Source organism: Elgaria multicarinata, chromosome 2, assembly GCF_023053635.1.
Source record: "Elgaria multicarinata webbii isolate HBS135686 ecotype San Diego chromosome 2, rElgMul1.1.pri, whole genome shotgun sequence".
NCBI lineage: Eukaryota > Metazoa > Chordata > Lepidosauria > Squamata > Anguidae > Elgaria > Elgaria multicarinata.
In genome coordinates, this window is record NC_086172.1 from 45,800,334 (window position 1) to 45,814,111 (window position 13,778).

At 39.8% G+C, this 13,778-nt stretch overlaps 1 protein-coding gene across 5 annotated transcripts in view; it reads left to right on the top strand.

Moving 5' to 3' along the window:
* LOC134392268 (sodium channel protein type 1 subunit alpha) overlaps positions 1-13,778 on the top strand; it is a 114,683-nt gene that overhangs the window by 74,051 nt on the left and 26,854 nt on the right. For 3 of the 5 annotated variants that reach the window (XM_063116439.1, XM_063116436.1, XM_063116435.1), the window contains 6 exons: positions 36-242; positions 3,651-3,950; positions 5,491-5,871; positions 7,339-7,471; positions 9,907-10,145; positions 13,308-13,481. In XM_063116439.1, the coding sequence (XP_062972509.1) occupies positions 36-242; positions 3,651-3,950; positions 5,491-5,871; positions 7,339-7,471; positions 9,907-10,145; positions 13,308-13,481 (1,434 nt within the window). The remainder of the gene's footprint in view (positions 1-35; positions 243-3,650; positions 3,951-5,490; positions 5,872-7,338; positions 7,472-9,906; positions 10,146-13,307; positions 13,482-13,778) is intronic. The other 2 variants (XM_063116438.1, XM_063116437.1) reach the window with 1 other exon arrangement.

The following is a 13,778-nucleotide window of genomic DNA, read 5'->3' on the forward strand; positions in this document are numbered from 1 at the left end:
TATTTTTAAAGTAAATAAACTATTATTTCCCCTAGACTCTGCGTGCGGCTGGCAAAACCTACATGATCTTTTTTGTTCTGGTGATTTTCCTGGGCTCTTTTTACCTGATCAACTTGATCCTAGCTGTTGTTGCCATGGCCTACGATGAGCAGAATCAGGCCACCATGGAAGAAGCGGAGCAGAAAGAGGCGGAGTTTCAGCAGATGCTAGAGCAGCTGAAAAAACAACAAGAAGCAGCTCAGGTATATTTCTGATGGGAAATAAATTAGGGTGACCCTATGAAAAGGAGGACTGGGCTCCTGTATCTTTAACAGTTGCATAGAAAAGGGAATTTCAGCAGTGTCATTTGTATAGAGAGAGAACCTGGGGAAATTCCCACTTCATCACAGCAGTTAAAGCTGCAGGAGTTATACTAGAGTGACCAGATTTAAAAGAGGGCAGGGCACCTGCACCTTTAACTGTTGTGATGAAGAGGAAATTTCACCAGGTTCTCCATATCTACAAATGACACCTGTTGAAATTTCCTTTTCAGTACAACTGTTAAAGATACAGGAGCCCTGTCCTCCTTTTCATATGGTCACCCTAAAATAAATGGACTGAATTTATGCACAGCTTTTAAGGTGTGGCTGAATATATCAAATTGATAGAAGATTAATAGACAGCTCCCTTCCTTCAAACCTGCAATCTTCATATTAACCAGTTGCCTGTAAAATACTTTGAGGAGAAAGTTTCCTGGTATTTGTATCCGCTTTTGAAGGATGTAACTCCAGTTGAGTCATGGGGGAGGGGAATACAAAGGAATAAACTATACATGGCAAGTTACTCCTGTATAGATAGAGCTCCAATAAGACATTAAAAGAAACAGACATTCTACATGATAGAATCAGTACAGCCTCTATTAAGGTTGGAATTGTGTGAGGAAGAGTGGGGATGAGCATCCTGGCTCAGCAACTTCCATCGCCATCCTCAGCACCGTCTATGGGATGGGTGTGGGGCAACTGCCAGCAGTTGTGAATATGCTCTACTCATGTAGAATCCCTGGGGCCAGATCTACCCCAAGCAGGATATAGCACTATGAAAGCTGTATGAAAGCTGAATATAAGAGGCAGGAGCCACACTACTGCTTTATATTGAAGTGCACTGACAACTGTTGGGCCCATTGACACATACCATATACCACTTTCATAGTGCAATATCCTGCTTGGTGTAGATCTGGCCTGGATTTCTGCAATGCGCTGTACGTGGGGCTGCCCTTAAAGCTGCCCCAGAAGCCGGAGCTAGTGCAGAAAGCAGCAGTTTAGCTATTGTTGGAAGCTGCCCCCTTTCAGCATGCAACCAAAGGAAGTGAGGCAGGTGGCTACCAGGAGGAGGGCCTTCTCTGTTGTGGCACCCTGGCTGTGGAATGAGCTCCCTCAGGAGGTTCGCTTGGCACCTACATTATATTCTTTTAGACACCAGGTGAAGACCTTTTTTTTTCTCCCAGTATTTTAAAAGTCTATACATTAATTTTAACTTTGCTGTTTTAAATTTGTATTTTAAATTTGTATTTTTGCGTTGCTGTTTTTATCTTGGTTATGGTTTTTATATTGTATTTTATATTATGGTTTTATACTGTTGTTTTATACTTTGAATTGTCTTAATTTTGTAAACCGCCCAGAGAGCTTTGGCTATTGGGCGGTATAGAAATGCAATAAATAAATAAATAAACTTCTTTGCTGAGCGCCTTACCCCTTACCAACCTGCCCGGTCACTAAGGATAGGGATGGTGTGAGAGTCTGCCCCTGGCTTGAAGCCTGGCAAGCTCCCCTCAGCTCGGCCCCCTGAGCTGGAGTTCACAGATCGCCCACCCCACCCCCGCACAGCCCATCTTGCGCCTCGTGAACCTGTCCACAGACTTTGGCCCGTTTCCAGGATTGTGCACTTTCCACCTGCTGTGTTAATGGCGTCCGTCATTAATGTAGCAGGGGGAAACATGTAATTTCCCCAGCCTTGGAGAAATTATGCGTTTTCCCCCCACCCTGTCAAAGGGGGGCTTAAAGGCCCTATTAACCCAAGTGGGGGGTGTAGAAGCACATGATTTCCCCAAGGCTGGGGAAATTGCGTATTCCCCCCCCCCCCCGCCACAATTAATGTGGAGGGGGGAAATATGAAATTTCTCCAGCCTTAGGGAAATCATGCATCACCACCACCCATCAATGGGGGTCACTTGCATTAATGGGGCCTTTAGGGGCCCCATTGATGTGTGGGGGACGCGGTCACCATTACTCAGCGGAGGAAAGAGCTGAAGCCAGGGCAGGCAGCTTCCAAGCCCTCATGAGACCTGGGTTGTGGGGGCAGACCACACAAGTGAAGATGAGTTGGGGTACAAGAACTCACGAGTGGACCCTGCTAGGTCCGTAAACCCTATCTCGGGACATGTTCCCGGTGGTTCCACATGGAGCTATAGTCCGATTGCAGTTCACCAGGAGAAGAGCCTTCAGTGTGGTTGCCCTATTCCCCTGGAATTTCCTGCTTTGGAGGCCAGGAAGGCACCAACGTTGGATTGCTTCCAGTGCCTCCTGAAAATGTTGTTGTTTCAGGAAGCTTTCCCTGAATGACTGGCCATGGTTTTATCAGGACTTTGTTCTTTTAAAAATGTAGTTGTTAATACGTTGTTTTTATTCTGTTTTTATTGTTTTATTCTATTTGCTGTTCACTACTCTGAAATCTTTGGATGGGGAGCAGTACATAAATATTGTAAATAAATAAAATAAAGTTTGTTAATTGTACAGGGAACGTATATGAATAGAGTATGCTTCCCGTTGCAGCCAGTTACCCTCTAACTCGTGGAGGGCAGTTGGGGTGGGTGGGGAGGTACTAGCATGCTTGCCCTCATTTTCTCTCATCATGTGGGGCTGGGGCCTCAAACGTGGTGCCTGTAGGCATCAAGGTGTCCACGTGGATACCTCTCCAGGTGCCAGCAAGTTTCCCTGCCTCCCCTGATTTTTATTTTATTTCCTATTTTTTAATAAATAAATAAATTGGGAGAGTGGCATGCTGGAAAGTGAAGTGTTGTCCTTTAGCAGCATTTTTATTTGTTTTATGTCATTGTTTATGCATTTTTTTTATTTCAATGTAATGGATTTTTTTTATTTATAAAGGCCCTGTTCAGAAGACACCTTAAACCATGGCTTTAACCATGGTGGTTAAGCCAGAAAGCCAGGCCATGTTCAGAAGACACCTTAAAAGATGGCTTTAGCCATGGTGAATAAGGCAAAAAGCCTTATTCACTGTGGTTAAACCCGTGGTTTAAGGTGTCTTCTGAACACAGCCTGGCTTTCTGGCTTGAACACCATGGTTAAAGCCATGGTTTAAGGTGTGTTCTGAACAGGGCCATTGTCAGTTGCCTAGGTGGCCTTGGATATAATGGCAGGATACACATGATCTTAAATAAAATAAAATAAAATAAATAGATACAGATAAGGGTGAGGGGCAAGGATGTGTGCCCACACGTGCATGCATGTGCAGAAAGAATTCATTTTGATTTTTGGAAATCTATAACTCATTGCATCACCCAAGGACTTTTTGTTATGGATTTTCTAGTGCTTCAGTTAAGAGTGTTGTTCTTTTCAGGAAGCCACTAAAACAAAACTATTAATGCTTTATGGCAGGCAGCGGTGACAGCTGCAGCGACAGCATCGGCTGAGTCAAAAGATCCCAGTGCAGGAGGCGGAATAGGGGGGCTTTCTGAAAGTTCTTCTGAAGCATCAAAGTTGAGTTCAAAGAGTGCCAAAGAGAGGAGAAATAGAAGGAAGAAAAGAAAGCAAAAAGAGCAATCTGGAGGAGAGGAAAAAGATGAAGATGAGTTTCATAGATCTGAATCAGAAGATAGCATCCGGAGAAAAGGTTGCCGATTCTCTATTGAAGGGAATAGGTTAACACTAGAACGGAAACACTCTTCTCCCCACCAGGTAAACTGTTACAAGAGTCATGAAATCAAACCATTATTGTCTGTTGCAAAGCTGTAGTCATATTACAGACATTACTCTGTGACCTTACTAGAGGGGACTGATCTTTTACAAAACAAACAAAAGTCATTGCTCATTAATTACTACTATTGGGGGCTTTGAACGTAAATTTTCTCTCACCAAATTAGGCGGGGAAATTCTAGAGAAATAATAATTAATTTTTGTGAACCGCCCAGAGAGCTTCGGCTATTGGGCGGTATAAAAATGTAATAAATAAATAAATAAATAAATAATGGGCTCTGTTGGAGGGCCAGTGCACCCCTGCTTATTCCATTGTGCCAGTGCGACCTGCTGCTACTGCAACGGGGAATTAGCACTTCGTGAAGGAACCTCTAAAACAAGCAGAAACACTCATTTGGGGATTGATGGGACAGGTCAGCAGAACTGCATTTTGTGAACTCTGCTTACTTCCCTCGTTCTGGAAATTTCTGCTTATTTCCAGTTCCTAGCTCCTTGTTGTGCTAGCAGTGGGTCCTACTGGTGCATGAGTAACAAAGGATATTGCTGACTTTTCCATAGAGTTGTTGAAGACATTGTTTCAAAACACCAGTTTTATAAAATACTAAGGATTTCTATAAACATGCTTCTTATTGTCTCATCCTAAGGTTTGTCTGTCTGTCTGTCTGTCTGTCTGTCTCTCTCACACACACACTTAAGGGATAACTGCTGTTCACAGCTCATAATCCCTGTATTAAGTTGGTATCGAAGGAAAATATTATGTTTTAGGCAGGCAGGCTGGCTTAGATATTGGCCCTGTTCAGACAACACGCTAAACCATGCTGCTTAACCACAAAATAGTTAATGGAGTGCAACCATTTTGTGGTTAAGCAACATGGTTTAGAGTGTTGTCTGAATGGGGCCATTGAGAATCAAGATGAGCAAAAACATTAAGAGAAGGGAGGCTATGATTTCATTACAGTTATGAGGCACGATGGATTTAAGTCTCCCCTTTGGGAGCCCCTTCAATCCATCTTTGATCAAACAAGGCTGGAGTATCCAGTGCATTTCCTCCAGAAACCCATGCAAAGGGGATGTACGTGGTGAACCTATTCATGTTCACTTGGAAGTAAGCTCAACTTAATTAGATGGAGTTTACGCCCAAACAAGTGTGTATAGGTTTGCAACTCTAGTAGGTCTAGTAAACTGATTGTGTTTTCTTTCCATGAACTTGAGTACTGTAAGTGGTTTACCAGGGTTTTTGTGTGTGTGTTTGTGAGAGCTCCTTTTCTCTGTTTCTTAGCAAGTAATTTTAGTACAGTGGCTTGCAGTACTATTAATCTATGGACTGCCTCTTTTTACATAGCAGACAATTTTCAATTAAATGCAGCATAATGCAACTCAAAAAGCAGAATCTGATGTATGAAAAGTAATGAGTAAAGGGGGCAGGGAAGGGGGAGATCTAAAACTGGCCTTGGTTTTGTTGTCCAGAGGTACGGCTGAAAGGTTTTCGCTAACCACTGTGTTCTTCTGTCTTTTCCTGCAGTCTTTGCTGAGCATGCGTGGCTCCCTGTTTTCCCCAAGGCGCAACAGCAGAACAAGCCTTTTCAGCTTCAGAGGTAGAGCAAAGGATATAGGATCAGAGAATGACTTTGCTGATGATGAACACAGCACATTTGAAGATAATGATAGCAGAAGAGATTCCCTTTTTGTGCCGCGCAGACATGGTGAACGGCGCAACAGTAACATTAGTCAGGCCAGTAGGTCATCCAGGATGCTGGCAGTGTTTCCAGTGAATGGGAAGATGCACAGCACTGTGGATTGCAATGGGGTGGTTTCCTTGGTTGGTGGACCATCTGTTCCTACATCGCCTGTTGGACAGCTTCTGCCAGAGGTGATAATAGATAAACCAGCTACTGATGACAATGTAAGGAAGTTTTAAATAGTTCAGGCATGGTGGCCTTTTCTTAATGCACCAGCCAGTGTGTCTACAGAATGGAATCCCTTGGGAATGATCCTTGGTTGGTAAAGCTGTGAATGCTCCTGCATCTTGTAATATCTTTTATATACTAACAAAATAAATTTTAAACCATAATTATTTGCAAAACAAACAGTGAAAAAATATCTGGAGAATGTGCAAAATATATTGCTTTGTATGTTTCATATTCAGAAAACCTTGCTGGATCTCACTTTATCTGGCTATGAATTAATTGTATCTGGCCAGGTCCAATAAAATTTCATCTTACTCCACAACTAAGAGGAAGCTATAACTTTTGGTACCATATGGATTCTGACACTGCCTTGGTTGTAGATAAATTTGATTACATTCTGTCTCGTGAACATCATTACAACGTACAATCAACGTGGCTAGAAGTTCTGGTTCCCCAAACATTGGTAAAATCACTCCAAAATTTCACTTTATATATTTAGCATTTTCATGCATCTTTCAACCTGATACTCCATTTTTGGCTGACAAAATAAATATGATACCTAATTGAGATACCACATTGATGCACACACATTTCAAGTTATAAATATATGTGCACATATGTGCTGTCACACATGCACACACACTATATTTTTCTAGCTATCTACAAACAAACAAAGAAACAACAAAAAAGACCTTCCTATGCTGACTTGGAGAAGCATGACAATGCTGGATTTTTTTTCCTTTTCTTTTGATTAAGTTTGAATGAAAAGCTTGCTGTCCATCTTAAATGCAGAAGATAAGCAAGTGACATGCCATTTTCCCCATCATTGAAATTTTTATTTATAACCTGGGATTTATGCTGTAATCTTATGTGTGGGGTATGCTCACAAGTAAATGCTTATAGGGTTACAGCTTATGACAGATCAATTCCAGTTTATTTCTTCTCCCACAGACTGGGCACTTTAAAGAGAAGAATATGAGGATATTTACAGAACAGGGCATAGATCACGAGTGTAGTACATTGTGGGGAGGAAATCCATATTGGGCAAAGTCTGGCATGCTCTACAAGGCTCCAATCCTGCACATCTTTACTTGGAAGTAAATCCCACTGAAATCAGGTGTTCAGGTTGAAAAGTATGAGTAAGTGGGATTTTGCTGAGCTAATGAGGATGAACAAGGCAGTTTAAAAAACAAAATACAACTGGGATGTTCCCTGTGGGTTATCTGGGAAGTATAAAAATGAAGTTATTGAGACAAGGACAGCATGTTTCTTACAAATACTCTCAGAGATTTTAAAATACCAGGTTAATGATACAATAAGTAACAACAGTTTGGCATGAATAATTAAGCATAGCTCAAAAGCATGACGCATGTATACCTTTGAATTTAGACACTCTTCATATAAGCTGCTATATTCAACGACCATTTTCAGGATGATCTTATATTTCACTTTTTTCTTTGCAGGCCACAACCACAGAGACAGAAATGAAAAAAAGAAGATCAAGTTCTTTTCACGTTTCTATGGATTTCTTGGAAGACCCTACTCTAAGAGAAAGAGCCATGAGTATAGCTAGCATAATCACAAACACCATGGAAGGTATAGAGAGAGAGGTTACTTGAAAATACTAAATACATTGCCCCCCACAATATCCTATAATGATGGAATCCCATGGGTATTCCAAGATTGAATTAGATTACACTGAGCATTCTCAAATTCTTGACAAGTAATCCAACAAACCAACATGAGAAAACAGTTTGGAAAATCATGCTGGAAAATTATGGAAGACAGAAAATATAAGAGGTCTCACTTTCTAATGGAACTAGAAGTCAGAAAGTAAGCAAATGCAAAGAAGTTTCTTTGGGGAAAGACTTCCCCTAAAAGCAAGAGGTTCAAACTTCCACCCACAGATTTGTGAAGCTACCACTAACAGAAAACTGTGGTGCTTTGAGATGAAATGAACATAAATCAAGTTTTTAAATAGATAAGTGAGTTTTTTGAGCCAGTATTTTTTAGGGCCCAGAAGAGCAAAGCAATAACAGTTTCCTATCATGCCCAGAGGGCTAGTAACAGAAGCAAAATTCTGACCAGAGCCACTCAGGGTTAGCTCTTGTCTTCTGGCAGAAGAACAAAACTATCGATACCCTTGATCATTAAGGAAGACTATGAGTTTATGTGTTTTTATGAGTTTCCAAACAACTGATGAAAACGCCTACTAAATTGTTCTTATTAATTTTAGTAGGCCTTTAGAATAGCCACCAGCACTACCATAGTCCATGACAGATGCCGTAATGCTTGTTAAGCCAGACTGGAGAAAGCAGATTATGGCAGGGACTGAAAAATTATGTGTCTGCCAACTACATGACACAGGTCACTTTCATTTTTATAATCATCCATTTTCATGTAGCATCATGATGGTCAAGCAAGCCATGTACAAGACTGGATAGTGCACATGCAAGTAACTTGCTAACAAGTGGAGTTATCATCTTTAAAAATAAAAGATTCTGCAAGAAATCATCCTACGTCCTGTCATGAAATTAGCAAGTTTCAACAGTGTGAACACAATTCAAGTTTCTGATTTTAACCTTTATAGTTCTAATCAGTCAGGTTCCAATATACCAGAGGGATCATCTCCTTGTGTATGAGCTTCCTTAAGAACATAAGAAGAGCCCTTGTGAATTGGACTAAAGGCTTACTGAGACTAGCATTCTGTTTCCTATAGTGACCAACCAAATGCTTCTGGGCACCCTACAAGCAGGGCGTGAGGATCCCACTGTTATTCCCAAGCTATTGATGTTCAATGACATAATCAGTTTGAAGCATAGAGACACCATGACAAGTAACCGTTGGTGGAGTTATTATCCAGGAATATGTATTCCCCTTTTAAAGTTATCTAAGGTAATGGCTATCACTACTTCCTGTGGCAACGAATTCCTTAATTTAGCTATGCACTGTGTGAGGAAATACTTCCTTTTGTTTGTGCTGAATCTCCTGCCAATCAGCATTATTAGATGACCCCGAGTTAGCTTGGAAAAAAGGAGGCTAAAGGGAGACATGATAGAAGTGTGGGAAATTATGCATGGTGTGGAGAATGTGGATAGCGAGACCTTTTCTCCCTCTCCCATAATACTAGAACCTATGGTCATCCCATGAAGCTGATTAGTGGGAGATTCAGGACAGATAAAAGGAAGGACTTCGTCACACAGTGCATAGTTAAACTCCGGAATTCACTACCACAACATGTGGTGATGGCCACCAATTTGGATGGCTTTAAAAGGGAGCTGGAGAAATTCATGGAGGAGAAGGCTATCAATAGCGACTAGTCCTGATGGTCATGTGCCACCTCAAGTATCAGAGGTAGTAAGCCTGTATGCACCAGTTGCTGGGGAACATGGGTGAGAGGGTGCTGTTGCACATGTTCTGCTTGTGAGTTGCTGGTCGACAGCTGGTTGGCCACTGTGTGAACAGAGTGCTGGAATAGATGGACCTTTAGTCTGATCCAGCAGGGCTCTTCTTATATTCTTATAATGTTGTGAGCAAGGGAGAAAAACTTATCTCTATCCAGTTTCTGCACACCATGCATAATTTTTACACACCTCTGTCATATTCCTCCTTACCCAACATTTTTCGAAACTAAAAGCCCCAAACGCTGTAAGCTTTCCTCATTTTGGTTGCCTTTTTTGAGATGTGACCAGAAATTTACACGGGCCGTACAGCTCTGGCCCATCATTAACAGTCATTCATTCAGTGTGAACATAGAGTAGTGATTTGTGTATTGTTAGTGCTTGACTAGCTACCCTCCTTTTCGGCTACCCTTTAGCTTGACTGACTAACCTTTCCATTTTCCCCAACCCCTTTTCTGAGAGTATATGTAACTTCACCCTTCCATCTTTTCTTTACATTTCTTTATCTCCAGACTTTGGAAGTAGAAACAATAGAATCACCATTTTTGTTTTGTCTTAGCCATGTTTGAGGCAGCATATTCTGAATTAAGGTCAGCACAATACAATTTGATCTTTTTTTCTTTTTAACAGAACTTGAAGAGTCAAGACAGAAATGCCCACCTTGTTGGTACAAATTTGCAAACATTTTCTTGATCTGGGACTGCTGCCCATGTTGGTTGAAAGTAAAGCATTATATGAACATATTTGTGATGGATCCATTTGTTGATCTTGCTATTACAATTTGCATTGTTTTAAATACACTGTTCATGGCAATGGAGCATTACCCAATGACAGAAGGATTTGCTCACGTGCTTAATGTTGGAAACCTGGTGAGTCATCCATGAGATACTATGCCCTTAAATACTACCTATTTTAAAGGTGTACCGAAATTATAGCACTAAGTGAAAAAATATTATTACTTTCCTTTAAAAATAAACTTGCAGTATTGAATTCCTGGATAGATATGTTTCAATTAATTAGTGCTCGATAGACAATCCATATAGGGTTTAGTAATAATTATCAGGATACTATATGACCTGTAGGGGTGTCATTTTTGACTCATATAGCTTTATGTTCATCTGCCAAAAATATTTATTTATTTAAAACATTTTTATCCCGCCCTATATCATTAAGATCTCAGGGCGGAAGTTAGTTTTGCTATCTGAGTATGTCAAGAAAATATAATGAAATATCTGGAATCTAAAAAGCAGAATTATTTAATATTTTGTTTATTATTGTTTTATGTTATGATATATGCTGCCTAGGGTACTTTTGGAATAAAGCAGACAGACGGAATATACATATTTTAATTAATAAATATTCATTGATAGCAATTGTGATGGTTCTTCAGTGAATAACTGTTGTTATACAACAAATCACTTTCTGCATTGATAGTGCAATTCTATGCATGCTTACTAAGAAGTAAATCCAACTGAGTTGAGTGGAACTTACTCCCAGGTTAGTGTGCATAGGATTGTAACCTGAATCAATATTTCTCCCTTATAGAAATTCACAAATTATTTCTCGTCATGACTGCAACCTAAATTTTCAGGTGCAGCAATGAATTCTTGGATTTAGTGAATGTATGACATCATTCTGAGATGTCCCTATTCCACACAGGTCACAAAGTAACCTGATAATTATTGCTAAACTCTATCTGGATTGTCTGTCAAATACTGATTAATTGAAATCTATTTTATATCTGTATCAGAATATATACTGGCAGATGTGCCTGAGGGAGGTTCAGTTGTATAACTGTGTCCCTTGACCTAATCTGTTGTGGCTTCAAACTGTATGGAATGCAAAGCTATATTGTTTGTATAATTGTATCTGTACGCCACCCTGGGATCCTAGTGATATAGGGTAGGATACAATTGTTTTAATAATAAATAGATAAATAAATAGTGAAGTTTGTCCCGAGTGGCTGAAAATCTAGCTGCAGGCTTCAACCACATGGACACATTTAAATTAATTAACATTAATGCATTTTAAAAACAAAATAACCCTGAAATGCACATTCCCCATAGCATACATGTGGCTGAAATTTTCACTACGCCTAAAACCATCCCCGCTAGAGATAGATCAAATCCTAAAAGTTTCATAACCATCGGACGTACAGTTTTCGATTCCATGGAGGACATACAAACATTTCATTTTATATATAAAGAAGATAATACTGAAGATGATTAAACTCCATTGAAATAAGAGAAATAATTAAACTTTTAAGAGATGAACTAGCTGACAAGGTTAGCTAACTTTAAATGTTAAGTTATAATCACTTAGCTATTTATATAGTAAAATATGCATAGTATCTTCATTGTGTTGCACTTGTGGCACTGAAGCCTCAGTCTAGTTGAATGAGCAGATGTGATGGCGCTGACTATTTCAACCACTCAGGGAACAAAGTAAGCAACAAAATTTTCACTGTACAGATTCTGAAAGGAGAAGGAGTTATTATTATTATTATTATTATTATTATTATTATTATTTATTTATTTATATAGCACCATCAATGTACATGGTGCTGTACAGAGTAAAACAGTAAATAGCAAGAGTTGACAGTTTGGATGGGATTCAAACTTCCTGCAAGCCCTATGGATGGAAGACTTGTGTTAGGCAGATTAATGATTGGAAAGTTGACTGAGAGGAAGTTCTCAGAAGGTAGTGAAACTAATGTCCAGAATATCCTGGAGGAAAGGTAGCTGAAGAAAAGGGACAGAACAGGCAGTGGAGTGATATACTGAGCATGAACGTGATGGAAGAACAGATAAGAGGGACAGAGTTCTGGGAGTTAGTCCAGAATTAGACATAATGGGGCCTGTTCAGACAACATGCTAAACCATGGTTAGGCCTCTAACCCTTTTGCATCAAATGGTTAGAGAACAGCCTGTTTCAGACAACATGCTAAACCATGCTGCTTAACCACAAAATGGTTAACGGAATGCATTAACCATAATATATTCCGTTAACCATTTTGTGGTTAAGCAGCATGGTTGTCTGAACAGGGCCAATGTATTTAAACCATGGTTTTGTAGCCACCATGGTTAGGAATGGTTCACACGACATACTAAGTCATGGTGCACCTGACACTTTAAGCCATAATGTTTAGCTCCAAATGCTTAACCACTGTGGCTTAGCATGTTGGCTAAACAGGGTCAATGATGCTGGTCAATAAACCATGGTTTATTGCCATGGGAGCTGTGTTCATGTTCTTCCTCCTCCCAATTACATTCTGACTGTGCTGGTTTCTTTAAGTCACAGTTTCCAATCACATCTGAACTGAGAAAATGTAATTTCATCATGGCTTACCATCCAGGATCAGATCCTGGTTAGTAAGAAAAGATTAAACCAGTTTCCTATTTTGAATGTAACAGAAAGCTGAAGTTTAAAGAAACCAGAAATGAAGCATCAAAGCTGAGCACATGGGGGAGATGGAGAGAGGTGAAGAAGGAATGCATGACACATGGTTCATTTTCATGCTGATAACTATCGGCTATCATCTCAACATCACTGCAACTGAACCAGGCCTCAAAGTACAGATGACACTTACTCACATAAACGTTTCCCCAAATCAGCTTCAGGAAGCTTATCTCTGTTCCTATAGGACATTTTTCTTGTTAAGATTACCCACTCAAAGCAGCTTTTTGACCCGTGAAGGAATACAAATGAGTCCAATCCTGATTGCAGCTTTCTGCAGCTGCTTTGGGTAACTGGATAAACCATTTCCCACAGAAAAGTAACTTTAAAGAAAACTATCCTGTGACTGTCATAACTACTTGCCTCAGTGCTAACATACTGCTGTTAATGGTATCAGTAAAATATCTAGAATAAAGAATGTAATAAACTAAGTTATATGCACCCAAAAACATTTTTAGAAATAAAGATTTTTATATACTTCATTTCTTGTAGCTATGGACACCTTGAATATGACAACCTGAGTAAACTGCAATTTTAAACTTTTGCATATATTTACATTTATATTTCGCATTTAGGTGTTCACTGGAATCTTCACAGGAGAAATGGTTCTCAAACTAATAGCTATGGATCCCTATTATTACTTCCAAGAAGGCTGGAATATTTTTGATGGCTTTATTGTTACCCTTAGTTTGGTTGAGCTTGGCCTATCAGATGTGGAAGGACTGTCAGTTCTCCGGTCTTTCAGATTGGTAATTGTCTAAATCAACAAAATGTTACTGCATTTTTACAAATACAAGCATAAATTTAAAACTTTGTCTTTTCAGGATACCTACTTCGTTATGATGCTGAACCTCTAATATATTTAGTTAATTTTAGTCTTTAAGGACACAATCCAATGCATGTATAGATGGCGAAAAGGGCTAAGACAACCAGCATGCCCAAGCCAGCCAGGCATAGGATTGCATCTTAATAGTCTTTCTTTCTGAGTTATTTAAGGGTTGTATCCAATAGTGTTCTTCCACTGATGGAATGGACACAATGGGGAT